A 27,793-nucleotide genomic window follows, 5' to 3' on the forward strand; every position below is an offset into this window, starting at 1 on the left:
GATTGGTCCCATGGTGGACCGCCCGAGCTCAGCCAAACCTCCAAATTCCCGCCCTCTTCCTTCAACCTCATCCGTTGTTTAACTCAAACAGCGAAAGACACCCCCCCCCCAACTCTCCCCAATCGATACGAACGCAATGTTCTCCTCAGCACGAGGCAGAATTGCCTCCGTCGCCATCTCGACATCCCGGTCGTCGGTGCGAGTTTCCTCGCGAGCCTCGTATTCCGTGAGCACCCCTCGCTGGTCCGACAGTGCCTCGAATCCGGCCAACGACCCGACACCCAAGAAGTCCGTCCCCAATGTCTCTGCAACCAATGCGGTCCCAGTTGATTCAATGGGTGCTTTTGATGGAAGACTTGTCGAGAAGCCTGTTGAGGGGGAGCAGAATCGACAGCTACAGGCTCCTAACCGTGCAACAACCTGGGCTCAGAGTCAGAAGCCACGAGCTGAGGCCATGACTGGTCCTCGATTTGAGCAGACTATTATTGAACTTCAGGTCAGTACATCCTATGAATTGATGGCCGGTTGTGCTGCATTGGCAGATTATCCCTATCCAAGATACGGAACACGGACATGATACTAATACTGATACAGCCCCAACCCTACGCTGCCATTGAGCTGATCCACAAACAACCCGTGCGATGGACAAAGGAGAGAGTTGTCTCCTGCGACGGCGGCGGTGGTCCTCTTGGCCATCCCCGAATTTTCATCAACACCGACAAGCCCGAAATCGCTACATGCGGATACTGTGGACTTCCTTTTGTACGTGCTCATATCCATTGAGAGTCAAGAAGTAAAAGCCCATACTAATGAAAATCAACAGGCCCACGAGAAAAATAAATCATACCTCAAATCCCTACCCAGCACGTCATACCCTCTTGAACCCACTGGACACCCGGCTGAGGTCGAAGAGGCTCAACGAATTACCGAAGGGGGCTATGAACAGCGATAGATCATAAAAATCGCACGTACTTTTAGTTCTCTTTTGTTAAATATTCATCGGCGTTGCTTTTTCTTTTTTTGTTTATGTCGCTGATTCATTGAACTTTTCTATCTTCATTATGTACATTTATGCGAAGAATAGTCATGGAATCATAGACAGTTGTTCCTGGACCACTTGAATAGTGTGTTCAAGATGCTAGGATCTTATGCAGCTTGTATTGATCTGTAGTTACAGTTTCTGTCCCCCTTGATATATGTGCAGTCACGCCTTTTCACCCTGGATAGTCGCCACAACCTTCCTTGTGTGTTTACTAGCCCTAAACTCCAAATACCAAATCCCCTGCCACGTCCCCGTAGCAAGTCTTCCATTCGTAATCGGAATCGTAACACTGGCACCCACCAACGCAGATTTAATATGCGCCTACACACCACCAACAATTAGCAATCTGCCTTTTCAATATAGAACCGTGAATGGGAGAATGGAGAAATACAGGCATATCATCCTCTCCCTCAGCACTATGCCTATATAGGTTCCCCTTCTTATCGTACGGAGCAATCCTATCCAGCGCATCGCTCATATCGGCGCGCACATCTTCGTCCCAATTCTCGTTTAGCGATAGAGCGCAGGAGGTATGTTGAATGAATAGGTTTAGGAGTCCGCATTTGTAGTCGCGGATTTCGGGCAGTTCGTTGATCACGGTGTCGGTGATGAGGTAGCTGCCGCGAGAGCGGGAGGGGAGGGTGAATTGTTTTTGGAACCAGGACATTTTTTTCGTCTCCTTTTCCAAGTCGAATCTGTTGTGTCTGGATGTGGGAGAAATCTAGTGTTAGAATCAGTCGGAAGTTTCATATCTGATCTCAAAAATGGTGGGGAGCTGTCCCGCTTTTGGCGACGTCATTTTCTTGACTTTTTCAATACTTTACATGCTGCTTACTACAAAAGCGAGCTATCTTTAATGAATAAAAATTGAGTCGTCAGTAATCCAATAAGCATAGGCTCACAGAGAGTCCATGGTATGAAATCTCCCAAATAAAAAAGAAAAAGAAAATCCTCTTGTCAAAAAGAAGGATATCCGAAAAAGAAAGGGTATAGACCAAACTGCTATCCAAACTCCAGGAAAATTATTGTAGATTCAAAATTTCTCCGTCAACGACAGACCCCCTACATTACAACTTTTCAATACTCCGTAGCAAACTTCCCTCAGCGAATTGACTTTGCGGAGTCATATCAAGTAAAGGACGAGTAGCATGGCGATCACCAGTAGCGACACCACGACCGACACTCGTGTTAGTCTGAGTGGCTGGTGAAGCAAGAGCTACAAGGCCATTCGGTGTGAACGAGGTAGCACCGGATGGACTGACATAGGTATCCAATACCGGAACATGATTATGATGCTGACTTTTCACTGTATTGGCTCGACGATGACCAGGGATAGGTGCTGGTGCGGCTTCGTCTCGTCTCCAGGTAGTAGCTGAAGGAATGGTCGGTACGCCTGGTATAGCTTCCAACCCAGTGGCTACTTCGACCAGAGGTATTCCCGAGTCGACTTTGACTCCATGGCCTTTTCTTGCATGGTGAGGTGGTTCTCTATATGTAGGAGTAAGATCGACCAGTGGTTTTCCTTTCTGACGCACAGAATTCGACCGACTATGCGAGAAGCCCTCTGCAGGGTGATGATGAGAGCGGACTGTATTTGAGCGACTGTTCTGTCTACTTGAGGGATTGCTGAATGGCATAATCTGGGAAGATTGATCAGTGCTTGTGGGACTCAGATTTTTCAGCAAGCCATGTGAGAGGAATGGGTCAGATTCAGTCCCTTCTCTCTCACGCTGAGCTGCCTGTCGTTCACTGTATGTTCTTCCAAGGAGACTATCTGGTGAAAATGTAGAATCATCATCCGGTGGAGATAACGCTTCTTTCTTTGTCTCTAATGCAGGGAGATTCACAGGGAAGGAAGAAGGAGGGGGTGCATGATCTCTTGTCTTTTTCTTGCGCAAGAACATATCCCGGCTTGTTGCACTAGGTTCCTCAACTAACTTCTCATATACTGCCACAGTAGGCTCTGCATTGCGACCAAACTCAATTAGAGGCGTGAATGAGCCCAGTTGGTATGGGATTGTATCAGTCGATATATGGCGTTGGTGTTGAGTAGGAGAGCTGTGGCCATCTCTAGACTTTGGAGTTGGAATGATATGGGCTGTCTCATTTTGAGCCTTGCCAACTTCCAAAACATGAACAAGGTACCAGCTGCGCCAAGCATGGACTGCATCGTGAAAATCTTGTGCAATGGTGGAGTCACTAGCGGCAAAGAAACGCACGAAATTCTCTGTAGAAAGAAACATTGACGACTTCTGCTGACTTTTGATAGCAAAGCATATCTTCTTAGGCGGCCTGATACTTTTAGCTACTTGTCGCGCTGTGGGAGTATAGATATCGAAATCAGACATGTGGCAAACATTTGTAAAGTCCTTTGCTTCCTTTGCATCTGACTTTTTCGAGAGCACAACCTGACCATCAGCGCGCAATGTGATGTATCGCTTGTCCCATTTGCCCGGTTTCGAGGAATGGTAGAGATAGAATTTGGCGTCCTTTGGTTGTGTGGTGGGAGCAGCATGAAGCTCTAGTTTTCGACTGGCGCCGTCAAATGGTGGATCTGAAATGATCAACGCGTTGGCATCGTCTGACGACCACGAATTCAACACGTCTCTCACATGCTCATATCGACGCAGGGGTCGCTCGAGACCCAGGGACGCGAACGACTCGAGGATGATGGCATTTCTAGGATCGATGCTCTCAGAAAAACAATTAGCAGCAGAAAAGACGATGTCCTTGACTCGCGTGGTGGGCGTGACAGGTAGTCTGATGGAGCTAGACTTGCATTTCACCAGGACTCTTCGCTCGCCAGCATTGACTGCGGAGACGGGGGCATCAAGGCCAGGGTCTGCAAGGGCTATGTTGTTGTTGTTGTTGCTGTTGTTAGTGTTGGTGGTATCTTCTTTCTTGTGGTGGGATAACCCCAATCGGTCCTTCCACGATGCGCGCCTGCTGTGCCCAGCGACTCCCTTCTGCCCTCTCTCTCTGTCGTTTGCCGGAGCCGATTTGCTGCGGCTGTCTTGATGAGCCTGAGGCAGCATAGCCGATGCCTTAGGCCGCTCTGCCATGGTCAGCTTCCGCATCGCTTCTTCCCTCATACGCGCCTTCTCAGCCTCTGATAGCTGATCTTCGTCCTCGCGGTCCGACAATGGAGACTGAACCTTTTCAGAGTGAGAAGCACCACTAAGCGGACTGAGAGCTTCCTCGGCCCGTGGCCTGACGGGTTGTGGTAGCTGTGCTGAGACTGGCAGTGATGGCACAGGAGGACAATTCGCAGGCGCTCCATTTGCTGTTTTGGGCCGACGATAGCGAGACATGCTTCGCGCAATGGTCTCATTTTTGACTGGTGGCGCATCTCCGGTCCATTGATTTTGCGCTTCAGCTGCAGCACGACGGACGGATCGATATCGTGAGAATTTGGGGGTGGTCCCTGTAGGAGCCCCAGAAGGGGTTTCCAGCTGGGTGCCCATTGCGAGTGGAGGTGCAGCAAATCCAAAAAGTCGCAGGGTTGGCGTGGGAAGGAATAAGTTCTGTGCAGCTCCTTGCAATATTATGAGAGGCTCGTGGGTTGCATGAATCCACTTTTGGAGGGCGCCAGATGGGGTTGCACAGTTATTATAGATGAGTGACTGGGCCGCTCGACAGTCTCCTATTGCATCTGTCGGCCTCAGGCACCGCGCCCGAGATCTCCTGCCTTAATCCAATATAATGGTTTAGACCTCTGGGGAAAGTCGTCGTTAAGAGGTTCTGTCAGGGTCGTCTCTTCTCCCTTTCACATCCGCAATATCGCAACAACGTAATCGTGCCTCCCCTACAGTTCGCAGTCAAGCATATCGTCTCAATGATGCGATCCATTCAATATCCTGACTGGTGTAATCGAATTGATGTCGAAGTTGAAAAAGAAAGTCCCATCATCTAAAAGAATTTATCTAGAGACTGAACCGGGGCGCATTTCGACTTTTTATGCTTTTTTCTTTTCTTTTTTTTCAGTTTAATTAAACAGAATTCCAGGGCCTGTCGCGTTCCGCGCTACCTGAAGTCTTGGCTCCTTGACTCTGTTCGCATGCAAGGAAACATGCCTGAAACAAGCTCTGGTGGCGTATTGTTATTACACGCGCTAGTAATTTATTGAAACTTCTCGTTGTCCTATTATCGTTCTTTTTGAACGGTTGGATAAATCATATATCAAACCCGTCATAGGCTCATATATCAATTCAAGTGTAGTCAATGCCGCAGATGGCGCTGACGGTTTGACAGGAAACGTCGAGCCCGGGAGATCACCTACAAACTGGAGAAGTCACGCGAGTTCTCCATACTTTTGGAATTGGGTTTTCCAGAACATGAGACTCCCTACTTCGTACTGTAACAATGAATACGAAAAGGGTCAATCTGGACACACCGCGTCATGACTCGTAAGAGATCCGGCTCGACAATCCCATGAATCAAGCCAATTCTTCTAAAACTTGCTTGGACTTGTTATTGAACTCCCTAGTCGTATGTGAGCATTCAGTAGTATATATTGTAAAATTCATCACAACTGCAGATAATAATGTGGTCGATAACTTACATAAGTAAATTACGCACACGGATACGTACTTACTAGCGGTAACGATATCCAAATTTAGAAAGGCTCCTTAAATGACGCCATGTTTTAGCCTCTGATCTATCCACCCTATTCTTATATCTTGGACTATGGATACATGATCGTTTTACAATCGATGTGAGACCCCTAATTTATTTCTTCCTCAAGTATGCTCTCCTATACTCCTGTTAGCTCAGTCATCAATCTCATGCATGGACGAAAACCTACCACCAATCATCAAACTTCATCGCCTGCACATTGATCCCAAGTTCTCGAAGCGCCTTAGTCGACAAATGCGTGTTATACGGCCTCTTGACAGCAGCATTCGGATCATTCCCTTCCTTATTCGCAATCATCCCCGGAATCTTCACCTCTAGAATCTTCGCTATGCGCTGCGCCATCTCGTACTTGGTCATATCCTCCTCTGCGGAGAAATGGAGGATCTTGGGCAGGGATTTGATGTTATTCTTGTCCCGAATGTAGCGGACCGCGATATCGTTACATACCCGTCCCACGTCCTGGGTATTTGTCGGGAAGCGGCGCGCCCAATCATCCATTTTGATGTTTGCGTTGGGATCTTTGCTCTTTTCGACTGCGTCTAGGATCGTGTTTACCGCGCTTTCGCCGTTGTATTCTGTCGGTCCGTACAGGACCGGTACGCGCAGGACGACTCCTAGGCCGGTCTCCTTGGTAGCTTCCAATACGGCTTCTTCGCCGTCACGTTTCATTTCTCCATAGATGTTTGTAGGGTTGGTCTTTGCGTCGGTTTCGTATGGTGCTTCTCCCTCCAAGCCGGCAAAGACGTAGTCCGTAGAGATGTATATTAGTAAAATACCTCGAGCGTTTGTTCCTTCTGCTAGGGCGCGGGTGGCCTCGACGTTGATTTTGCGTGCTTGTTCGGGATTCTTTTCGCAGGCATCTGGTTGACGGTTTGCGGCGCCTGTATTCCAATTAGCATTTCTTCTTTTTTGAAACCGTCGGAGAATGGGAGGAATATACAATGAACAACAACCTGTGGTCTATCCGAGCATCACAACACCAATTAGCCAATTGACAGTCATACTACTCTCAAAGTTCAAACATACTTGGCTTCATCAAGTATCCTCTTAACATCCGCCGGATCCTCCAGATTCGCTTTCAGAATCGTTGGCGGGGCGGCTCGATTGTATCCTTGCCCTACAGTTAACCATCCCGCTTGCTTGAAGGATTTTGTGACTTCACGGCCCAAAAGACCGGTTGCGCCGGTAACTAGAGCCGTATGGGACATTTTTCTTCCTTCGTAGATGTTGCAGATGTCAAGGGAAGACAGAGTGTGGTGTGGTGTTGTGAAAAGCAGGTCGTCAGTTTCTACACATGTGGGGAAAGCTCCATCAGATGACGTCGACGTAGATATACAATTTGTTTTTTTTTTAAATCCAATTCTTTTCTTCTTCAATATTTACGTTTTGATAATTTAAAGACATGCGTGTTATCAAATCAGTCGTAGCAATTAGATGTACTTGTATGGATTCATGATTCCGTTCTGCAGGGCAGTTAGTAAACATTTCAGGCTCGTATAGAAAGGGGAAAAACTTACCGGATCATACAAATTCTTCAACTGCTTCATAAGCTTGATATTCGTATCATTTTGGCTATATCCAATGAATTCCTTTTTCGCAATTCCCAGCCCATGTTCTGCACTGATACTGCCGTTGCGCTTGGCGATCCATTCATACACCCACGGCTCAATGGCCTTCTCGACTTCCTTGGTGTATTGTCTGACTGACACATTCAAATGTAAATTAGAGTCTCCCATGTGACCGTACCCGACAACAGCACGAACGGGGAAGGAGTCATCATCGCCCACGAGACCTTTCTCGGTAAGACGGTTCTTGCAGTCTTCGACGAGCTGGTAGAGTTCAGGAAGTGGGATAGAGACGTCGTATTTGTAGGTGCCGCCGAGGTGGCTGAGAGACTCGGTGATACCTTCGCGCCAGCGCCAGAGGGATTGGATTTGTGTCTCGTCTTGAGCAAGGACTCCGTCGGCAACTATACCCTCTCCCAAGACATGTTCCAGGAATGATTCTAATTTGGCAAGGTCATGTTCGGTATTGGAGCCGCTGGTCTCAATTAGACAATAAAATGGATATTCGCCTTCTAGAGGGGGCTTGTTCCCAGTAGACTCCCGCACTATACCCTGGCTTCGGCCGTCCATCAATTCGAAAGCGGAGAGAATTTCAGAGAGTTGACCCTTGGCTTCACGGAAGGCTTTGCGGACTTGCTCGTAACTTTCCAAGCCGAAGTATGCGACATTAACGGCCTTGGCGCGGGGAGGACACAGGATTGAGACGCCAGTGACAATACCAATTGTACCTTCGGCGCCGATAAACAGTTGCTTAAAGTCATAGCCCGTATTGTTCTTACGGAGAGTGGACAGACTATCTATGATAGTTCCGTCCGGCAAGACAGCTTCCAATCCTAGAACATTTCCGTGAAGACTTCCATAACGCAAGAGACGCAACCCACCAGCATTAGTTGCAACGTTACCTCCAATATGGCATGATCCTTTTGCTCCAAGATCCAATGGGAACAGATAGCCGTGTTCACCAACATGTGCATCAGCAACCTCGAGGATGACACCTGCATCAGCAACAAGAACACCAGACTCCTGATCAAAAGAACGGATCTTGTTCATCCGCGCCGTGTTGATGACAATCTCATCGAACACGGGTACGGACCCTCCCACCAAACCGGTATTTCCTCCCTGAGGCACAACAGCCAATTTATTTTCATTGCAATACTTCAAAATCTTGCTCACTTCCTCCGCAGTCTGTGGTCTCAGGACAAGCCGTGTCTGACCTCCGTATTTGCGCATCCAGTCGCTGTTAAAGGGGGCCAGGTCGTCGGTTGCATCGGCGTTGACGCCATCGATGAGCGCGGAGTCTGTGCCGAGGAGCTGTTTGAAGTATTGTACATGTTCTTTTGTGACCTCGGCGAATCTGGGGTCCCGTTTGATCTGAGGGTAAGCCGCCGCAGTCAATTGTATTTTTTTGTAAGGGTCTGCTCGGTTGCTGGTGGTTATGCTGAAATGACGAGGTGTTTGGACCACAGTCGGCGTGAATATGGTATGTGTGCAGCGGCAACGAGATGATAGTCTTGTCCTGCGCAGGGCAGCGGCGACACTGCGCGGAGCTGCCATGATGTTTGTCTTTGTATGGGGTAAGCAGAGGTTGATTCTCTCTCTCTCTTTTCTTTTTTTTCCCTTGATGTCCCGAGTCGAGTACAAAGCCGATTGCGGAGAACGAAGCTCGGGGCGGTACGGGATTGGTTGAGCTCATCTGTTTCCGCGGTGTATGTAATCCAGCCAAGCATTCGCCATACAAAAGTACACTTTCTCGCGACAGTGCAGCATTGCTAACCTACAATATAATACAATGTGCTCGGCAACCGAATCACAAGCTGGTTTCAAGGAAATCCATGCCTTTACTTCAGGCGCCTACGTACTTCTAGTCATACCGCAGATACCCCTTTCAAGGCATACGAAGAGTGATGAAAAAAAAAAGAGAAAAAGAAAAGAAAAGAGAACTCTGCTTCATCTGAACAATCAGACCATATGATTTCGTGCATGAAAACCCCAGCATTCCAGTAATTGCGTGGATGATAGAAGCTTGTCTTTGGCAGTGTCAATGATGGCATGCATTCTCAAGGCTGCTTTGTTCCTTTATTTCCATTGTTTCCATTGTTTCCATTATATACATCGAGGCTTTGATCACGGGCATGCCATCGACCTCGAGCTTTAGTCGGAGGAATTGATCAGACGAAGGTAATCGCGTACGGCTGACTTCTGCACTGACAGCAAGTATGAATAGAGTTGGTCGAGTTTCGGTGAATGAAACTAAATGAGCGCGGTGTTTGGCCTGTAAACTCAGTCAAAACATTCAGAGAATGCGCAGTATTTCCCATATCAAAGGCTGAAGAAACAGGATAGAAGAGTTTAGTTAATAGTGTAAGTTATGTAAGGTATGTAACTATTCAGTAACTATAGAATAACTTAACTGATCTGATCAGAGGTAAGGGTTATGGCGAATTAGGAAAGAGCGGGGTGTTAGCGCAGCCGGTTGCTCTGGGCGACTGTTGTTTCCTCCACCCGCAGCTGCCCTAAGTCCGACTAGTCCTCGATCAGGCAGCTTGAGCTATCTTCTAAGAAAACTCATCTTCTTCTCTTCCTCCCCCTTTCACTTACCCTCTCCGCTTCCTCTACTTCTTACCTTTCATCAATTCCTCTCAAGCTCCGATTTGTTGCTGTTGCGCAGCACAGGAGTCTTGTCGGATAGAGAAGGGCCCAGTTCGTTGCCCTTATCTGCATTCCTCCGCGATTCTGGCAGAAGATGGCATCCGACGGCGATATGGCTAGCCGTTACCAGGTGATGGAAGAGCTCGGCAGTAAGCGTAAAATTTTCGAGTCTGAGTTGTCCTCGACTAATGAATGATTTATCTAGGTGGCAGCTTCGGCACTGTCTACAAGGGTATTGAGAAGGAGACTGGGGAGATTGTGGCCATTAAACATGTGGGTCTTTCTTTTCATCTCAATGCAATCTCTACGGTACTGACATGCGATGTTAGATTGACCTCGAGTCGAGTGAAGATGACATTGCTGAAATTCAACAAGAAATATCCGTCCTAGCCGCTTGTGCAAGTCCTTACGTTACCCAGTATAAAGCCAGTTTTCTCCGCGGTCACAAGTTATGGATTGTTATGGAATACCTCGGAGGTGGTTCATGTTTGGATCTGGTAAGAAAATCAGTCGCATGGAATTGCACGTGCCCTAAGGGCAGACCGCTAACAGCGTTCAGATGAAACCAGGAACCTTCAGCGAAGCGCATATCGCCATTGTTTGCCGTGAACTATTGTTGGGGTTGGATTATCTTCATCGGGAAGGGAAGATACATCGGGATATCAAAGCAGCCAACGTCCTGCTGTCTCAATCTGGCAAAGTCAAGTTGGCGGATTTCGGTGTTGCAGCACAGCTCTCCAATATCAAATCGCAAAGAAATACATTTGTCGGCACTCCTTTCTGGATGGCTCCGGAAGTAATTCAGCAGGCTGGTTACGACTTCAAGGCAGACATTTGGTCATTGGGAATAACTGCAATGGAACTTGCAAACGGAGAGCCACCACATGCGAGCACCCATCCAATGAAAGTGCTCTTTCACATTCCCAAAGCTCCAGCTCCGCGTCTCGAAGGCAACGAATTCAGCCAAACATTCAAAGATTTCGTCGCACAGTGCTTGGTGAAGGATCCCGATAGGCGGTACACTGCGAAGGAGCTTTTGAAACACAAGTTCGTCCGCAGCGCAGGAAAAACCGAAGCTCTGCAAGAGCTGATTCAACGAAAGCAAGACTGGGATAGCGGCAAGGATCATCTGGACGATCCGAGATACTATGCTGAGACTCTGTAAGAAGGATCTTCACCGACGTATAATTCGAATTGAGAGGCTAATATATATATCTACATATATACAGGACCACATTCTCGTCAAAGGAGGAAGATGATGATGGATGGGTGTTTGACACAGTCAAGGCACCCACGGTCAAGAGACCAGTGATTGCCGAGGACTTTTGCGAGGACCCATTCGTAAAGTCCGAAGAGATGAAATCAATGACTCCGCAGTCCATGTCGAAGCCTGTCGCCAATTCTACCGTTAGACGAACACCGGCCGAAAGATCCCCATCCGTCAAGCGATCGAATACAAAGCGACGATCCAGCGGCGTGAAACACCCACTAGGCCTCAACTTGAGCTATGGAAACAGCCCATCTACAGTGCGCCAATTTCGTCGCGTCTCTGACAGAGGGAACAATGATCAGTCACAGCATTATAGCTATCCACCGGGATTAGATGAGAATGCGGCGGCCAAGACTCTGTTTACTGAACCTGTCCCGAACAGCAAAGAGGCTCAACTGGGACGAAGAGCATATAGCAAAGGTATTGGCCTCGCTTGCCAGGAAATCCTGGCCAACACTGGCGACCAGGAGAAAAGAGAGGCAATCTCTCGACTGGCGGAGGCGTTCAGCGACCTTGAAATGGTTGATCCCGAAGGTTTATATCACATCCTGAAGCTTTCCAACGAAAAGATGAGGACGTGCGTCTTACAACTCTCCTTTCATTGGGTCTACTTTCCGTCCTGCTAACAGATCACAGTGATCCCAAACTATCCGCTCTCCTACCCGAACCGACACCGACGACGCCTCAGAAACCAAAGCTCGTTCTAGCGCAAAACAATCCTCACCTCAAGAGCCACCGTCGTCGGCAATCAGAACAAATTCTGGGCGAACAAAAAGGCAGTCCCCAGGCGTCCAGCGGCATGCCTGGGCAGCACGTTCCAGGAATGGAGCATACGAAACAACTTGCGGATGTTCTCTATCAACGCTGGAGCGAAGGTCTCCGCAATCGATGGCCGGCCATCTAAGTAGACCACTTCTACCTACGATTTGAGAAGATCCTTTCTTTGTACAACATTATCAATCACATCCCCATCGCCACCGAACATCGCCCGTTTCCACCACACCTCCTTTCCGAAAGTAACCCACACTCACTCTGACCCGTTCGCATCTCGCCAGCTTGGCCGTTGTTGTCGATGCAATCATTTATGACATTTAAAATCACTTATCACCAACAACGCCAATGTGTCCCTTGTACATTGTTTTCCTTACATGCATCATTCGTTTTCACTCTGCCTGCACAGCATCGGAGTCTCGTTGGATATACTGGCAGATACTGCCAGAAAGAAGTTATTTACTTTCTGTCTTGTTGCCTTATGCTGTTATTTTGGAAGGCATTTATTGCCTTGATCTTTCTGTACACTCTAGCTCTTTACGTTCGTTGATTCCCCCGGTGTATTTTTATACCACCACTGCGGCTGGTCAGTACGTTTCAATTCTCGGTCGATTACACTTTGTGTTTGATTATTTTTATCGTCCTTTGATTCTCGATAGATAGTTCTGGACGCTTACTTTGTACTCTACGCGAGTGATGTTCATACTTTTGTTGTACCGTGAGGTACTGAATTCCATAGGTTAGTGTTATGGATAGGACACTCGATAATGACGATGGATATTCGCAATTGCATTCTGATATAGATAGAGTAGATCATATTACACGATAGTCAGTGAGACACGATACTGTCCTGGGAGTGTTACGTAGCTACAAATTACAGACTGTACTCCGTAGTCGGGTAAATAATCAACAAAGTGGAGTGGCCGGTCTAGAGCTGTGAGATGGTGGAGATATGCCAGGCGGCCCCTGAAGACATGCATCCCGAACCTCGTGGAGTCCTGTCGCTAAGGACATGCTGATAGGCCGATGGCTGCGTCTGAAACTGACGCTTTAATTTGCTGTTCATCTTAAGCCTTAAAGGGTTGATTGCTAAGGGCCTCATTGCCGCGGCCGATCTCTCCTGCAATGCTAAACTAACCATCCCAACTAAATTTATCGTAAGCTGATTCTTAATTTCCCCCTATCATTCATTCTGCTGTTGATATTTATTTAACTCGGCCCTGCAGTTCGATTTTCACAGTTCGGTTTTCTTTTTTTTTTTTTTTATGTTTTACTATTTAACGACCGTTACTCTATTCAATTAGTGTTCTCGTTTTGCAGCATTCTTTTCGGTGGCGTCCTGAATCTTCTCGTCCTATCGATTCTTTTCTGTTCTGTTTTCAGCCATGCTACAGTGCATGCCAATCTGTCCTTGTGCCTTAATCCTATGATCGCACTACTCTGATCTATAACATGGAGGAGCCAACCACCACCGCGGCTGCCAACCATGGCTCTTCTTTGGAGGTACCGTTGCCACAGAAGCCCTCGACGGAAGAGAAGGAACAGACACCTCTGCCGTCGCGTCCCAACGTCGCGGCTCGACACGCAAAACGCCTAACCCTCAATTTCCCCATTGTGCCGCCTCCTAATCTTCGATCAGAACAGTCGTCGCCATCTGTCGCTACGCCTGCTGCCGAGTCCTCTCCGCGGATGATGTCACCCGGCCAGTCCATTCCTGATGCCTCCATCCTAGGCGAGGCACTAGCTCAAGAACCGACCGGTCTTTTGACGGCCATTGCTTCGCAAGAGCGCAAAGTCCTCGAAATCAAGGAAGAATTACAAAAAGCCGAGGCGGAGTTGACGAGTTTGAAGAAGCAATGGGTTCGGAGCGAGAGACAAAAGAAGCAGACGGAGATCAGTCACCATGCAGAAGCTATGCGGCCTATACGGTCATCTGTGGGTGGCTCAGTTGATCATTCTTCCGGAGATCCGAGTACTGCAGCTGCGTCGGTGACAACACCCGTAGATACCGTACCTGCTCAGATCAGAAGAAGTAAAGAATTGGAGAGACGGAGCAGTATCCGCAGTGCTGCGAAAGGCGAAACAACCATCTCTGCAAACGGCCGGCGGGTCTTTGCTGGCTCGAAACATACTCGGACCCTGTCTTTACTTTCGCCTGAGCTAGGTGTGGTCAGACCACCGTTCCCAATGGCAAGTCCTTCAGGATCGACCACAAGCAATGAAACTCAGGCAACGCGACATCCTCGATCTGCTACGCTACCATCTGTGGAACGGGCTGATACATCAAAGACGGCGGAGGCATCGGACAAGTCGACAGACGAGAATCATTGGCGGCGGTCTTTGCCTCCGCCATCTAGCGAAGCTCTTCTACGCACTGGTAGACAGATGGCATCCGATTTGAGAGAGGGACTATGGACATTCCTAGAAGATATTCGACAAGCTACGGTAGGCGAGGAAGGAATCAGCGCTACTCGAAATCGTACCTTACAACCCCCAGCATCCACCACACCACGCTCCCGGAGCGGTCAACGAAGCGAACGGAGCGTGACACCGGTTCGACGCCGGGAACAGAATGGAGCTTCTGTCGGTCGTACAAGCTCCTCATCATCACTGTTCAAGGATGCCGCGGCATCAAAGAAAAATGGTAATAACAATTCTTCTTCTCCTCATATAATTTCTTCGGCCGGCACAGAGGTATCATTTTGGAGTGAATTCGGAGTTGATACCCCGGGGCAGACGCTCAAACCCAATCAGACCACCGTCGCCAACAATACCCGAAAAGGACAGACAGGGTCCGGAAACTCGAACCAACTCGAAGTGGAGGAGGAGGATGACTGGGATAATTGGGATACGCCGCAGCCAGTTAGGAAATCGCATACGCCTTCGTCTAGTCGGTCGACGGTTATTTCTAGAAACGAACAATCTCCTTCAACCCAGCTCAGCAGTCCAAGGACTAGTGCAAGGTGAGTTCGAAATATTGCGATGCGCTTTGTGTTTGTCTATTCATTGATTTTGGATATTTTTCTTTTTCCTGCTTCTAGCAAGAAGTCCATCTTGACTAACGGCAAGGGGAAATATTAGCTTTGGGGAACGAAATACCGATGAAGGAGAACGTCCTCGCTCGGATAATGGCATTCCATGGCCAGCATTGAGCAAATTCAGTGCTTCTCAACTCACGCGCACCGCGTCAAGCTTGATGGATGAATGGGAAAAGAGTTTGACTTCCCCCTCGTCATCCTCGAAAGCGGAGCAGGACGATTGGGAGGCTTTTTGATCCGATCCGTCTTATGCTATCATGAACTGCCAATTAAAATCGAACCTCTTGCATATACATATCTTTCTACCTTTTGACACGATGTTTGTTTTTTATTTTTTATTTTTTTTTTCTTGCACCTTGTTTTCTGACGGATGTTTTGCGCTTTGCTTCAGCGAACATGAATCACGAGATGAGACCTGATGTTGCTATTTTATGAGACTATCACTTCTTTTTTTCGCTTCTTTAGACCGACTGGAAGGATCTTTTGGTCGATACCATTTCACTGTGATGTATTTTGAGTCTATTTTTTTTTTTTTGGACAGATGTACGAATAGACTAGATATATAGTACATATTTTGTTGGAAGACCTATTCTTCAAGTACGATATACGCGTTAACTACGCTATAAATCATATGTCTACCATGGATAAATCATCCGAGTCAACCACTGGTTGGAATTTGCATTATTTTCCAAGGTCGGACTGATCAACTGCAAGTTTACCAAACTAATATTATAAGAACAGAATCTGTTTTATGTGAATCCAATGTAACTGGCAGACTTTACCTGCACAGTTGGTCTCTAATCTCCGCCGTACATTTTTATAAACTTTTCTCCACCTCCGCGGCCATCATCTTGAGATCAAAGACGAGCAAAACACTGCGCGGACAAAGATATCCGCTAAATTGCATCTTTTGACCGGATAAGCAACCGTTTTATATTTGATTCTTGTTTGTATCCGGTCTGCGGTTCGCATTCGCTCAATCAGCGCATTTTCCCGTGGTACCGAACAGCTCCGTCCCTTCGCTCGAATATAACAGTCATCATCAAACAATACCTAGATATAGAAGAACGATAATATGAGCTTCCCCGGTTTCCCCTCGCCCATGGGCGGCGCTGGCGCCGGACAGAATGCAGGCATGAGTGAGCAGGAACAGAATATGATTAAAATGGTAATGCCTTTCTTCATTTCGGCTTGTTGCAAATAGCTAACGCTTTTAATTCAATAATAACAGATGAACGCAGCTGCAGAATCGTGTCCATTCAAAATAGCTCTTTCGGGTGGTGCTGGATTTGCGCTAGGTGGTGCTTTTGGTTTTCTTACTGGCGCTGTATGTTCCCTCCTCTCTAATTGTCGAACAATCTACTAACAAGACATTATGTGTATAGATGGCATACGACGTTCCCCTCACAGCCAAAGGCACAGAAATATATAACCTCCCCTGGCGCGAACAACTCAAACACGGCTTCAAGGATATGGGCACTCGAGCATGGAGCAGCGCAAAGACATTCGGATACATCGGCGCCGTTTATACTACTGCTGAATGTACAGTGGAAGGTCTACGCGCCAAAAACGATTTGACAAATCATGTTGCGGCGGGTTGTTTGACGGGGGCTTATTTGGCTAGGAATGCTGGGCCCAAGGCTGCGTTGACGGGGTGTATTGGGTTTGCGGCTTTTAGTACAGCTATTGAGGCTTACATGCGTATGCCAGGGGAGAATTGATTCTCTAATGCCGCTAAGGGGTTCTTATTATTTTCGATCTTATGTGTGACTATTTTATTTTCTTTTTTTGGAAGACCAGGGCTTATCGGAAGAACATAGGGTATGGTCACCCATGATACATATATGTAAGAAAGCATTGCTGGAGTTTTTGTTACAGGTTGGGCTCTTTTTTTGCGGTTTCTGAGGGTTTATTTCCACTCCTGTCCACTCATGTATATTGAGATATGTATATTATTCGTTGGGTTGATGATAGACCTAGACTAATTCATAAAGATTGCATCTGCTCAGATGGAACCATGACGAGTAAGTAAACATGAAAAACAATGCCGACTTGTGCTGAGATCTTCTTGGGCTATATCCTAATAGATGGCGTCTTAGGGCATGATAGAGGCAAGGACATCTGATGGAAGCGAATGACGTCAAAGCCATACACCCCAGTGCTGACAAGGCAAACGAGACTTGACAACAACAAAATATATGTACAACAGACTATTTTGCGATAATACATATCCATCGGCGGAAACACGAAATGACAGATAGTACTACTACCACTGTACGTTCCTTGTAGCTCTTTCCGACACCCTTTCCACCAGCGAAAGGACTAACGAGCTAAACAGATCGAGCACTCCAAAGAACCCTTGAACCAGGAGCCCCCAATACAGAAACTTGTATCTAGGTCAGTCTAGTCCTCATCATAGTACTTATACTCGTTACTTAGCATCGAACAGTTTCCTAACCAAGACCGAAGCAACTTATGACCGCAATCATGGCCCAATCCCTCACCTCAATAGCGAAAACCATACAGTCACAATAGACGGACAAGTAACCTGCCCCCTAAAGCTATCCATAAACGATCTCACGTCCGAATTCCAGCAGCACGAGGTCATATCGGCCCTCCAATGCGCCGGTAATCGTCGCGATACAATGAGCACGCAATTAAAAGAAGTGCAGGGAATAAACTGGCAAGACGGGGCAATGATGAATTGTAGATGGAAAGGCCCCCGGTTACGAGATGTGTTACTTGCGGCTGGTGTGGATGATCACGTCGGTAAGGAAGGGAGGTTTGTGGCTTTTGGATGTTATCAGGTTGAGTGTCAGGATGATACCTGGTTTGGCGGGAGTGTGGAATTGGAGAGGTGTATGAGTGTGGAGGATGAGGTTATTCTTGCATTGGAGGTGTGTCTCGTCCCTGCTGTTCAGTCTCTGATGGACGAGTACTAACTGAATGGGAAGATGAATGATGTCCCCCTGACCCCAAACCACGGCTATCCAGTCCGAGTCGTCATCCCGGGCGTCGCGGGTGCCAGATGGGTGAAATGGTTGGATCGCATCACAGTTCAAAACGAGCATAGTCAAAACTATTATCAGCAATATGACTACAAGGCTCTGCCACCAGAAATCACCAGTTCGGACAAGGCAAAGGATTATTGGATGAAAGTGCCTCCATTGTTGGATATGCCGATCAATTCCGTTGTTGCATCCCCAGATGATGGCGAGACGGTCAAGCTGTCTATGGATCGCAGGGTTGAGGTTAAGGGGTACGCTGTTCCGCAGGGTCGTTGTGGTCCAGTTACTCGGGTTGAGGTCTCCGGGGATGGGGGTGGGACATGGGTCGAGGCTCAGCTGGGTGTCCCCAAAAGTAAGATTAATGATAAGTGGTGCTGGAAGTTATGGAAGGCTTCGGTACCTATGGAGCGAGGTACTGGAAAAGTCTTGCTGAGTCGGGCTTATGACGCTGCAGGCAACACTCAGCAGGAAACATCGCTGTGGAATTTGCGTGGAGTCGCATATAATGGATACGGAATGTCGAAGGACTTGACTGTTGAATAGTTGATATAAGCCAAAATAATAAGCTCAATGCTGTACATTTGAGTCGCTGTATACAATCTATGGTAGTACAATATATTTCTCCAGATGTTTGGGAATAACACCACGAAGATTCTTGCTCTTCAACCACTTATCGGAGAAGAGCCTGTCGGCGTAACGATATGCGCCGTCACACAGAATCGTTACGACAGTATGACCCTTACCCAATTTCTCAGCAACCTCCTTGGCAGCGACAACGTTCAACGCTGAACTAGCACCAAGATACAACCCTTCTTCATCCAAGCAGCGATATACCATTTCAATGCTCTTCTCATCGCTAATATGGAGCGAGTCGTCGATGAGATCAATGTCGGGTTTCAGGTTTTCCGTCACGCGGCCTTGACCGATACCTTCTGTTATACTTCCGCCTTGCCGTTCCGCGAGTTTGCCTCCACTTTGGATGTAGCTATGCAACACACTGCCTGGAGGGTCGGCAAGGATACTCTTTACACGGCCGTCGCTGACAGTTTTCAAATAACGAGTGATACCAGCCAGAGTACCGGCTGTTCCAGTGGCGCATGTAAAGGCATCAATTTTGCCTTGAGTCTGAGCCCAGATTTCAGGCCCAGTTGTCTCAATGTGAGCTTGTCGGTTTGCGGTATTATCAAATTGATTCGTCCATACAGCATTATCGAGAGACTCCGCATGTCGTCGGGCCTGATGGTTGTAGTTCTGCGGGTTGTCAAACGCAACTGCTGGGACGGGGTACACTTCGGCACCTAAGAGTCGCAATAAGTCGATCTTGCCTTGTGATTGTGTATTGGGCATATAAATAACGAGCTTGTATCCCTTGGACCGACAGACATGAGCAAGACCAATACCGGTGTTTCCAGCAGTTCCTTCCACCACAGTACCGCCTGGGCGCAAAAGTCCTTTCTCTTCGGCATCTTTCACGACATACAATGCTGCACGATCCTTGACACTACCGCCGGGGTTTTGGAACTCGGCTTTTCCAAGAATGTTGCAACCGGTCTCTTCGGAAAGTCGCTTTAGTCTAATCAATGGCGTATTGCCAATTGCTATGAATTTGTCAATCCCATGCCCATGCAGTTAAAACATACGGGGAGAGTACCTTCTGTGAGGCCATTGACCCATCCCTGAGCTGTAGAGACCTTTGTATTATATGCAGTCGAGGCTTCTGCACTACGCAGAGCCGTCGTCGCAAACGTGCGAAGACCGTGTTTGAACATTGTGAAGATGCTCGAGGAATAAAAGTCCTCTGGACCGCAGGAAGACTTGAAGTTAACCGCGGGATCCCCAAAAATCACGCCATCGATCGGTACTGTCAGCCAATCATACCTGTTAGTCAGCAAGGCGGTCTGGCGGACAAAACCCTTATCTTATCGCATGATGATTAACGCGCTTTGGGTTAGTGTTTGTTTACATCCGGCTCAAGTCTGAACCTCCTTCTTGTTTTGATTACTCCCCGCAACTCCTTCAATTTGAAGAGATCACGACAACAGACTGCCATTTCGGAGGCGCTGCATTATACTTAACGATTACCTTCACGTTTACTTGGTAAGGTGACGTCGTATTAGTCACTCCTCCAACAATGCCCGCTCGCTCAACGAGCGGCCCGTCCACTGGGTCACGCAAAACATCTGGACAGAGCGCCGTATCATCCAAACGTGCATCCTCGGCGACCCCATCTGTAGCAGTACCGCCCGAACCACCGCTTCCTACGACATCATCCCATCTTCGCGCAGACGTTTGCGCAATTTTTGCAGATTCCCAGCGCTCTACAACCGGGCACAGAAAACTCGTTGTGCGGTTACGAAAAGTCCAAGAAATATGCTGTGGTATTACGCCGCCTAAGAAAACGAAGGATGGGCAGATTGAGGAAGATCGAGAAATCCCTTCGAGCGACGAGACTGTCGGCGAGCAAGAATTTAATGTGGAAGTCACCCGCTGCATTCTTCGCATATTACCCATCAAAAAGACGGAATCTGTTGGAGACCGTGTGATTCGTTTCCTGGGCCTGTTCTTGAACCATGCTTCAGAGAAGGGTGAGTGCTTTGCGAATTGTGGCGAATGGAACTCCTACTGATGAAACGATAGATGGCGAGGTATTCAATCCAGCGGACGTGGACGAAACACAAATGTTCCCAGAGACCCCGACTACGCGACTAACTATGGCTATTGCCAACATGGTAGTGCCATTATTAGCCGCAAAAGATAAGATAGTTCGGTACCGCTCAACACAACTGCTTGCGCATCTAGTAAACTCGCTCGATTCAATAGACGACGAAGTATTTCGTTTGGTCAGAACTGGCCTTCTCAAGAGAATTCGGGATAAAGAGGCCACAGTCAGAGTCCAGGCCGTACTGGGCTTGGCGCGTCTAGTAGGGGACGAGAGTGAAGGTGGACTTGAGGATTCCTCGCAAGCTTTACTGGAAAAGCTCATCGATATTCTCCAGAACGATGCCACTGCGGATGTGCGCAAAACATTACTGATTAACTTGCCATTAAGCCAAACGTCACTGCCGTATTTGCTCGAGAGGGCCCGAGACTTGGATGCTGCTACTCGACGCGCACTTTATTCTCGCCTATTACCTACCTTAGGTGATTTCCGCCACTTGTCATTATCTATGCGTGAAAAGCTTCTACGATGGGGCCTACGCGATCGGGACGAGAATGTCAGAAAAGCCACAGGAAAATTGTTCTACGAAAGATGGATTGAAGACTGCGCTGGCAACAAGCCCTCCGGCGAAGGAACCACTCTAGGGCAGATTTCAGCGCCAAACATCTCCGCTCTCTTGGAACTGTTGGAACGTATAGATGCAGTCAATTCCGGTATGGAGGGTGGTGTGGCCCATGAAGCCATGCGAGCCTTCTGGGAAGGTCGCCCTGACTACCGCGAAGAGATTGTCTTTGATGAAGATTTCTGGCAAGGCCTTACAGCAGAGTCGGCATTCTTGGCTCGTAGTTTCAATGACTTCTGTCGGCTTGAGAATGAAGACAAGTACGGCAGCCTCGCAGACGATAAAATGCCGGAAGTCACTGCTCTAGCATATTTCCTTCAAAAATACTCCAGTGCTCTGCTCACGAGACTGAAGCAAGCTTCTGCCAGTGGTGAAAACAATGAGGAAGAGACGATGGAGCTTGAGTTCGTTGTGGAACAGCTTCTGCAAATAGCTCTGACGCTCGATTACTCGGATGAGGTTGGACGACGGAAGATGTTTGCTTTGCTTAGAGAGAACTTGGCAATACCTGAACTCCCCGAGTTATGCACTAAGCTACATGTTGAGGTCCTTCGAAATGTCTGTGGTCCTGACGCTGCTGGCGAGTCTGAATTCTGCAGCGTCGTTCTGGAAGCTATTGCTGAAGTCCACGATGCAATTGCAACCGAAGACAGTTTTGTGTCAGCACGATCTGAGCTTAGTGACGATGGAAGCTCAAGAGCAAGCCGCGATCGATCCATGACTCCAGCTAGTGATGTACCATTCGACAAGGAGAAAGCCAAGGCCAAGGTGCTTCGTGAAATCATGATTAACATGAAATGTCTTCACATCGCCCAGTGTATGCTACAAAATGTTGAAGGGAATCTTCAGCAAAACATGCATCTGGTTACGATGTTGAACAATCTCGTGGTTCCGGCCGTGCGAAGTCATGAAGCCCCTATTCGAGAGAGGGGTCTGGAATGTTTGGGGTTGTGTTGTCTGCTCGATAAGGTGAGCTTTGTAGTCTGCATTTGTCTTGTTGCTCAGCTAATGCATGTCTAGACTCTTGCGGAAGAGAACATGACCCTCTTCATTCATTGCTTTACCAAAGGCCACGAAGCCCTTCAAGTTACAGCACTCCATATTCTAGCCGATATGCTCACTGCACATCCAACGCTACTTCTCCCAGTCATCCAACGAGACAGTGAGACAGTGACACCACCTCCGTTCCAGAAGAACATTTTCAAGGTGTTTGCAAAGGCACTGAAATCAACGTCGCCTGCTGACGTGCAGTCAGCTGCAGCGGTTGCTCTGTCGAAGATGCTTCTTGTCAACATATTCACACCCTCAGGCCCTAACATCCCACAAGCAATTAAGGATCATAATGAGTCGTCTATTGAAGCTTTACTTCAATCACTCATTATCTCATTCTTCCATCCTCGGACTCGCGAAAACCCTGTTCTTAGACAAGCACTGACGTACTTCTTCCCGGTCTTTTGCCACTCACGTCTCGCAAATACGCAACGCATGCGCAGAATAGCCGTTCCTGTGGTACGAGCCGTTCTGAACGCTGCCGAGGAGTACTTCTCCCTCGAAGCCGAGGAGGACAGCGATGGCGATATTGACGAAAGCGTCGGTGAGCGAGAAATTAAAGCATTAATGACTCAGGTCACTGGTATGCTTGTCGAATGGACCGATGAGCGCAGAGTAGTCGGACTTGGAGGTGAAAATATTCTTGCAGGTGGAACCGCAAGCTCTAATGCTCACGGCTACGTGCATTTGGCATTAGTCAATGACATTTTGGAACGAATCCTCGGAATCAGTGCCGGACCCAACAAATGCTCAAAGGAAGAGAAGAAACTCCTGATGTCTATGCTTAGCAAAGTATACATATCCGCTCCTACTGCCCCGGCATCAACAATTGCGCCTGGATCACGAGCGGGATCTCGTGCACTCACCGAAGCAACAGAAGATGCCTTCCGTTCCAGTAACAGAAGCAACAGTCGTGAGGAAATCGATCCTGAGATCGTGGAACTCGCAGAGAATGTCAAGGAACTCCTCAACGATGCCCTGGAGGAAGCCGCCACTGACGCAGCCAGTCGCAACGCGATAGTCAAAGTCAAGAACACAATCCTCAAAATCCTTGCGTATGCCTCTCAACAAACCTCCAATAGCAGAGACACCAATCGCAACACACGAGCCAGCACCGTGGATTCAGACTACACAAACGCCGGCCCTAGATCACGACAAACCTCCGTTGAGCATTCTGGTCAGGGTGTGCGTGCAGGCACGACAGAAGTCGCTATTGACGAGACGATTATGGAGATTGATGAAGAAGGTGAACTGGATGATAGCCGGGTGACGGTTATTAAGAATGAGAGGACCAGTGAAGAACCCGAGTAGACCGATCCTGCTTATTCGTTTTCATTACTATCACGTTGCATAGTGGAGGGGAGGACATGTTTGATATGAGTACGTCGGAACATGAGTATAGTTAGTTGGAACTTGGGAGCGGTTTGGTGTCTTTTTTGATTACTAGCTGTTTTATTATACATATTTTGTGGTTGGATAGTGATATTACTTACATATTATGTTTGTCAATCGAAGGTTTCCTTTCCTTTTGAATCCATTTAAATCCCTATTAAGGGAACAGAATTACCTAGGCCAAACGCCTTTTCTTTTTGCTGAAACAAACCCATATTCGAAGAAGAAAAGTATGTTCACTCTATCGCATTTGATTTGATAACGTAGCATATAACAAAGATACTTAACCCAGAAGAAGTAAGCCCATTCATATTCTTTCCGACCCAATGCCATGCCATGCCATGCATCGCTCAAAAAAATAAAATATTATAAAAAGAAAAACAACAAAAACAAAAAAATTTGATTTTTTGTCTTCTTCCCCCCTTTTTCTGAAAAAGAAACAATCCCAAAACTAAATATACCCACCATCCAAAGTTGATTGTTTTTGTTTTTGGGGGGTGGTGGCGAGGAAGAGGATATGGGGTTGTTGTTGGTTTAGACTCTTCCTCCTCCATCGTAGTAGCAGTTTTGGGGTGAGCGAATGTGGTAAGTGTAAGTGTGCATGTGTATGAGTATGTGATTGAAGCCCCCCCGATGGATACACTCCCCTGGCTCCCTGCTCCCTTTCTTTCTTGTAGACATGATCGAAAGCCCGATAACCAAAAAGCATGGCGCGAAAAGAAGAAAATAAAACGGGGAATAGAAGGCGGAAAAAGAATAAAACACGAGACCACGAAATCAGCGACCAGCCAGCCAGCTCCATCCTGCCAAAATGCACCGGGACCAAACTTCCATATTGATTTCACGCACCAAAAAACGTGATACACGTTTCTTGCAACTTTGCAAAAGGGGAAAAAGACTAGACACATACACATACAGACACAAAGCTCGCAGATATTTGACCAACAAGGCATATTCAATGACACCAACAACGACGTAAAGGGACGGAAATGGGGATTGCAGAACGATCCGCTTATGCGGGTGACTTGTTGGCAGCTGCTCCGTTTCGGCGGCCATGGTTGTCATCGTTGACAGTAAGCCCGCCTAAGCCCGTGGAAAGGAAAGCAAATGGGTCGCTAGCACCATCGGTTGTGTAAAGGTTGTTGCCGTTCAAGGCATTCGAATGAGAGCCGTGGTCAGCTCCAGTGAAGGCGGCTTGAGTCGCCGGATTGCCAAAAGAAGTCGCCGAGTGTGGTGCATTAGCTGAGCCATAGCCTGCATTTATCTGGCCCATTGGTGGATAAGGACCGGGAGTGTTTCCGAGACCTGATGGCAAACCATAGTTGCTTGGAGGGGCCCCAAATTGCTGCCCAAATCCACCAAAACCACCACCTCCGCCAGCGGTGGGGAAGGGTGCTGGGGTAGGGGTACCAGCCATTGATCCTGGACCCATGCCAAACCCAGAAGGAGGCTCCATTGGCGATGGGAATGCAGAGTCTGCTACGACTGCTGCACCAGAACGCGGGGCGCCGCAGCGAAGACAATTGGTATTCTTAGCGAAGTTGTGATAGCCACAGCCCTCTGAACCACATTTCCAGTCACCTGCACGGAATGGAACAACACCGTTACCACCAACTCGAGAATGGCCCATACCGTGACCTCCGTGAGGGTTCATGGGCGGCATCATAGATGGGGGTACGTATCCGTATCCGTAAGGGTCAGGGGCAGCACCCACGGCAGGGAATGAACAACGGAAACAAGCAGTCCTGCGCTGGAAGTTGGAGAAACCGCAAGACGGGCAAGTCCAGTCACCAGGACGGGGGCGATTTTTGGATGGAGGGAATGGTGTCAAAATCTCGGCGGCACGGTCCAAGACGCGGCTAGATGAAGGAGACACTTCGATAGCCTTTTCATTAAGAGCTCGGCCATTCATGCAAAGACTCTCAGCTGCCTATATATATGTATATATCAATTAGTTTTTGATCAGTCACTTGAGAGTAACGATTTATATGTCCAGTAAATAAGATATTGCATACCTCTTCATGGGACGAAAATACGGCAAAGCCAGTTCCTGTAGGCTTGTGCTGATCCGGAGTACGCAATGTCCAGAAAGCAATAGGACGGCCACCGTATTGAGTAAACCAGCTCTCGAGTTCTGACTGGGTGGTGTCATGTGGAAGACCGCTCATATGGAGCACCTTGCTGCGTTCGGCCAAGAAAGCACGAACATCGGCTCTCGCATCCATTGGACGAGTGAGGATTTCGGGATGTTCATGAGCAGGCTGAGACTTGCGAATAAGACCTTTGAGAACGCGAGACAGAGTGATAGCCTCCTCCATTGCCCGGCGAGGGGACGCTGGAGCAAGAGCCTGCAGGTGGAAAGGCAAGTTGTGCTTGATTGGGGCAGAAGATTGAACAGGTTCCACCTCGAGAGCAGCGCAGATATTAGCAAGAGAGCTGGGACCGAATGGCAACGACTCCGGATGGTGAGTTTGCCATCTTTGATATTCGGTACGAAGGTCAAAGGTCCGGGAGTGTTGTAGGTATGGTGGTAGAACGACGGCTTTGTCGCGGGCTTCCCGAGGAAGTTGCACACGAAGGTCCCATGAATCGAGGGTCACGAAAGAAAACTCGAGATTTTTGGAGATAAGATGTTCCTGAGCGAAGGCATCAAAACGATTGACCGCATCCCGGAAACTTCCAGCGTTGCGCACGTTTTCCCATGTCAAAGTGGTCAGGCTCGCTAATAATCAACGGGATTCGTCAGCCCATCCACTTTCGGCGACTAATATCAACAGAACAAAAGTGCCACTGAGACGCAGGGACTTACTGCACAGCGGTGTAATTGGCGTATTGACTGGTTTCACGAGGATACTCTCTCGATGCAACTGTATGAATCAAAAGGACAAGGTCAGTGGAACGGAAGAAAAAAAAAAGTGGTAAGGTCAAGCCGAGAGCATCATTCAATTGACGGGCGTACCTCATCACAATTTTTGGTGTCGAGTAAAATCCATCCAAGCTCGATGACCTCAGCAGAATCCTTGGTCACATAAACACCATGTTCATCGCAGGTTGTCGCAACGTGTATGACAATGTAGCGGTCCAGCTTCGGGATGGGGGACAGAACGGCGGCCATGTCTCGCTGCGTCTGGGAGAGGAGTGCCAGGGGAAATGGCAGAAGTCAAAGTAAGAATGGAAGAAAAAAAAATCACAAACGCCCCTGCCCAAAAAATAAACAGAATAAAGGCAAGAAGCAATTATCGATCACGACAAGAAATGGTCGTGACCGAAGAATAGGGAGATAAATACAAAGAACGAAGAAAGAGGATTGGGGGGGGGAGGAAGAGGAAGAGGAGGAGTTAGATAGAGGTGCTAAAGACCGGCGGGAAAATAGAAAAAAAAGCTGCTACGGGGACAAGAGCTGGTGGAGCAGAGCACAGCCAACAACGGCCACCCTGAGGCCCAGGCATTAATTAATTTACTTTCCTAGTCCCCGGCCTCACCATGACATTTATCATGGTGTTTACGACTGGAAGTGCTAGGGAAATACCAAAACAATTGGTTGAGGTAGCCAGTTGCTGGTGTCTAATTCTGCTAATCACACAGGAGATGGCATTCTTATAACGCAATGCCTGTCAAGGCATCGATGTTGATGCAACTGACAGCTATCTTGTGCCTAAAACCTCGGTATGGTCACAACGAGTCATAAAGAAGCTGCTATGCCATCCTATCATTATCCCTGTTGCCTGTTCGAGAGGTTACAGTAGCGGAAGTTCGGATTGACGGCGCGGGATTTCCTTGCGTGAAGCGGCGGATGGATATCTTCGAAGGAGTATTCTATACATATAGTCATTTAATTGCAAACTTCAACGATGTATACAGTAACTGATGAAGATCGCAGTGACATTCATATAGAGTCGAGACAGGAGAAAGGGAATATTGAATGTGATAAGCGGAGGAACTTTTCCTGGAGCAACACAGAGTCCCCGCTTTGTTTGTCCTTGAGCCACTAGGAAACTGCCGCAGCATCCGGAGGATCTTGTTCCTGTCTCTGCTTTGATCATGCCATGTCTTTTTCCTGAAGCCCAGCTCTTTGTCGTCTCCAGGGATCAT

At 47.9% G+C, this 27,793-nt stretch overlaps 12 protein-coding genes across 12 annotated transcripts, besides 5 other annotated features; 6 read left to right on the forward strand and 6 right to left on the reverse strand.

Annotated features, from left to right (window-relative positions):
- The first annotated feature begins 80 nt into the window (after positions 1-80).
- TSTA_115910 (NADH-ubiquinone oxidoreductase) lies at positions 81-1,363 on the forward strand. The gene is made up of 3 exons (XM_002481746.1): positions 81-496; positions 595-762; positions 824-1,363. Exons 1-3 carry the CDS (start codon positions 137-139, stop codon positions 950-952), a joined length of 657 nt encoding a protein of 218 aa, XP_002481791.1. The 5' UTR covers positions 81-136; the 3' UTR covers positions 953-1,363.
- On the reverse strand, positions 941-1,796 carry TSTA_115920 (UPF0047 domain protein). The gene is made up of 2 exons (XM_002481747.1): positions 1,434-1,796; positions 941-1,363 (listed from the first exon to the last, which is right to left on the reverse strand). The coding sequence occupies exons 1-2, from the start codon at positions 1,707-1,709 to the stop codon at positions 1,205-1,207; spliced, it is 435 nt and encodes a 144-aa protein (XP_002481792.1). The 5' UTR covers positions 1,710-1,796; the 3' UTR covers positions 941-1,204.
- A 15-nt stretch (positions 1,797-1,811) lies between these two features.
- TSTA_115930 (uncharacterized protein) lies at positions 1,812-4,506 on the reverse strand (the record flags this gene model as incomplete). The annotated part of the gene is made up of 2 exons (XM_002481748.1): positions 1,812-3,269; positions 3,303-4,506. The coding sequence occupies 2 exons, from the start codon at positions 4,504-4,506 to the stop codon at positions 2,110-2,112; spliced, it is 2,364 nt and encodes a 787-aa protein (XP_002481793.1). The 3' UTR covers positions 1,812-2,109.
- Positions 3,897-3,928: a microsatellite.
- Positions 4,507-5,660: 1,154 nt separating the features above from the next.
- TSTA_115940 (NAD dependent epimerase/dehydratase family protein) lies at positions 5,661-6,892 on the reverse strand. Its single transcript, XM_002481749.1, has 4 exons — positions 6,704-6,892; positions 6,618-6,637; positions 5,847-6,558; positions 5,661-5,795 (listed from the first exon to the last, which is right to left on the reverse strand). The coding sequence occupies exons 1-4, from the start codon at positions 6,883-6,885 to the stop codon at positions 5,771-5,773; spliced, it is 939 nt and encodes a 312-aa protein (XP_002481794.1). The 5' UTR covers positions 6,886-6,892; the 3' UTR covers positions 5,661-5,770.
- A 137-nt stretch (positions 6,893-7,029) lies between these two features.
- Positions 7,030-8,796, reverse strand: TSTA_115950 (actin interacting protein 2; the record flags this gene model as incomplete). Its single annotated transcript, XM_002481750.1, has 2 exons — positions 7,030-7,140; positions 7,195-8,796. The coding sequence occupies 2 exons, from the start codon at positions 8,794-8,796 to the stop codon at positions 7,108-7,110; spliced, it is 1,635 nt and encodes a 544-aa protein (XP_002481795.1). The 3' UTR covers positions 7,030-7,107.
- A 353-nt stretch (positions 8,797-9,149) lies between these two features.
- Positions 9,150-9,182: a sequence feature (A-rich).
- An 803-nt stretch (positions 9,183-9,985) lies between these two features.
- Positions 9,986-12,706, forward strand: TSTA_115960 (Mst3-like protein kinase, putative; the record flags this gene model as incomplete). The annotated part of the gene is made up of 6 exons (XM_002481751.1): positions 9,986-10,040; positions 10,097-10,164; positions 10,221-10,388; positions 10,451-11,052; positions 11,121-11,738; positions 11,798-12,706. 6 exons carry the CDS (start codon positions 9,986-9,988, stop codon positions 12,063-12,065), a joined length of 1,779 nt encoding a protein of 592 aa, XP_002481796.1. The 3' UTR covers positions 12,066-12,706.
- A 678-nt stretch (positions 12,707-13,384) lies between these two features.
- On the forward strand, positions 13,385-15,335 carry TSTA_115970 (uncharacterized protein; the record flags this gene model as incomplete). Its single annotated transcript, XM_002481752.1, has 2 exons — positions 13,385-14,895; positions 15,014-15,335. The coding sequence occupies 2 exons, from the start codon at positions 13,385-13,387 to the stop codon at positions 15,204-15,206; spliced, it is 1,704 nt and encodes a 567-aa protein (XP_002481797.1). The 3' UTR covers positions 15,207-15,335.
- Positions 15,295-15,318: a sequence feature (AT_rich).
- A 488-nt stretch (positions 15,336-15,823) lies between the features above and the next one.
- On the forward strand, positions 15,824-16,977 carry TSTA_115980 (Mitochondrial import inner membrane translocase subunit (TIM22), putative). The gene is made up of 3 exons (XM_002481753.1): positions 15,824-16,138; positions 16,202-16,297; positions 16,356-16,977. The coding sequence occupies exons 1-3, from the start codon at positions 16,046-16,048 to the stop codon at positions 16,689-16,691; spliced, it is 525 nt and encodes a 174-aa protein (XP_002481798.1). The 5' UTR covers positions 15,824-16,045; the 3' UTR covers positions 16,692-16,977.
- A 175-nt stretch (positions 16,978-17,152) lies between these two features.
- TSTA_115990 (sulfite oxidase, putative) lies at positions 17,153-18,521 on the forward strand (the record flags this gene model as incomplete). Its single annotated transcript, XM_002481754.1, has 4 exons — positions 17,153-17,244; positions 17,309-17,367; positions 17,420-17,867; positions 17,925-18,521. Exons 1-4 carry the CDS (start codon positions 17,221-17,223, stop codon positions 18,519-18,521), a joined length of 1,128 nt encoding a protein of 375 aa, XP_002481799.1. The 5' UTR covers positions 17,153-17,220.
- Positions 18,172-19,785, reverse strand: TSTA_116000 (cysteine synthase (o-acetylserine (thiol)-lyase) (csase)). Its single transcript, XM_002481755.1, has 2 exons — positions 19,630-19,785; positions 18,172-19,576 (listed from the first exon to the last, which is right to left on the reverse strand). Exons 1-2 carry the CDS (start codon positions 19,745-19,747, stop codon positions 18,579-18,581), a joined length of 1,116 nt encoding a protein of 371 aa, XP_002481800.1. The 5' UTR covers positions 19,748-19,785; the 3' UTR covers positions 18,172-18,578.
- A 324-nt stretch (positions 19,786-20,109) lies between these two features.
- TSTA_116010 (nuclear condensin complex subunit 3, putative) lies at positions 20,110-23,840 on the forward strand (the record flags this gene model as incomplete). The annotated part of the gene is made up of 3 exons (XM_002481756.1): positions 20,110-20,563; positions 20,616-22,228; positions 22,280-23,840. 3 exons carry the CDS (start codon positions 20,110-20,112, stop codon positions 23,618-23,620), a joined length of 3,408 nt encoding a protein of 1,135 aa, XP_002481801.1. The 3' UTR covers positions 23,621-23,840.
- A 213-nt stretch (positions 23,841-24,053) lies between these two features.
- Positions 24,054-24,076: a sequence feature (AT_rich).
- A 577-nt stretch (positions 24,077-24,653) lies between these two features.
- Positions 24,654-26,816, reverse strand: TSTA_116020 (RNA binding protein (Arp), putative; the record flags this gene model as incomplete). Its single annotated transcript, XM_002481757.1, has 4 exons — positions 24,654-25,631; positions 25,717-26,423; positions 26,511-26,568; positions 26,661-26,816. The coding sequence occupies 4 exons, from the start codon at positions 26,814-26,816 to the stop codon at positions 24,714-24,716; spliced, it is 1,839 nt and encodes a 612-aa protein (XP_002481802.1). The 3' UTR covers positions 24,654-24,713.
- Positions 26,817-26,996: 180 nt separating this feature from the next.
- Positions 26,997-27,039: a sequence feature (GA-rich).
- Positions 27,040-27,793: the final 754 nt, after the last annotated feature.

This window comes from Talaromyces stipitatus, genomic scaffold, assembly GCF_000003125.1.
Source record: "Talaromyces stipitatus ATCC 10500 scf_1105507295555 genomic scaffold, whole genome shotgun sequence".
Taxonomy (NCBI): Eukaryota; Fungi; Ascomycota; class Eurotiomycetes; order Eurotiales; family Trichocomaceae; genus Talaromyces; species Talaromyces stipitatus.

Bases quoted from the DNA above. Each gene is read 5' to 3' on its own strand.
- TSTA_115920 (XM_002481747.1), bottom strand. From the start codon at position 1,709: ATGTCCTGGTTCCAAAAACAATTCACCCTCCCCTCCCGCTCTCGCGGC. The intron at 1,364-1,433 runs GTATTTCTCCAT...GGTGGTGTGTAG, and splicing joins AGGGAGAGGATGATATGCCT to GCGCATATTAAATCTGCGTT.
- TSTA_116000 (XM_002481755.1), bottom strand. From the start codon at position 19,747: ATGTTCAAACACGGTCTTCGCACGTTTGCGACGACGGCTCTGCGTAGT. The intron at 19,577-19,629 runs GTACTCTCCCCG...ACAAATTCATAG, and splicing joins GGTCAATGGCCTCACAGAAG to CAATTGGCAATACGCCATTG.
- TSTA_115910 (XM_002481746.1), top strand. From the start codon at position 137: ATGTTCTCCTCAGCACGAGGCAGAATTGCCTCCGTCGCCATCTCGACA. The intron at 497-594 runs GTCAGTACATCC...ATACTGATACAG, and splicing joins AGACTATTATTGAACTTCAG to CCCCAACCCTACGCTGCCAT. The intron at 763-823 runs GTACGTGCTCAT...GAAAATCAACAG, and splicing joins GATACTGTGGACTTCCTTTT to GCCCACGAGAAAAATAAATC.
- TSTA_115940 (XM_002481749.1), bottom strand. From the start codon at position 6,885: ATGTCCCATACGGCTCTAGTTACCGGCGCAACCGGTCTTTTGGGCCGT. The intron at 6,638-6,703 runs GTATGTTTGAAC...ATGCTCGGATAG, and splicing joins AGGATACTTGATGAAGCCAA to ACCACAGGTTGTTGTTCATT. The intron at 6,559-6,617 runs GTATATTCCTCC...ATTGGAATACAG, and splicing joins ACCACAGGTTGTTGTTCATT to GCGCCGCAAACCGTCAACCA.
- TSTA_115980 (XM_002481753.1), top strand. From the start codon at position 16,046: ATGAGCTTCCCCGGTTTCCCCTCGCCCATGGGCGGCGCTGGCGCCGGA. The intron at 16,139-16,201 runs GTAATGCCTTTC...CAATAATAACAG, and splicing joins AACAGAATATGATTAAAATG to ATGAACGCAGCTGCAGAATC. The intron at 16,298-16,355 runs GTATGTTCCCTC...TTATGTGTATAG, and splicing joins TTGGTTTTCTTACTGGCGCT to ATGGCATACGACGTTCCCCT.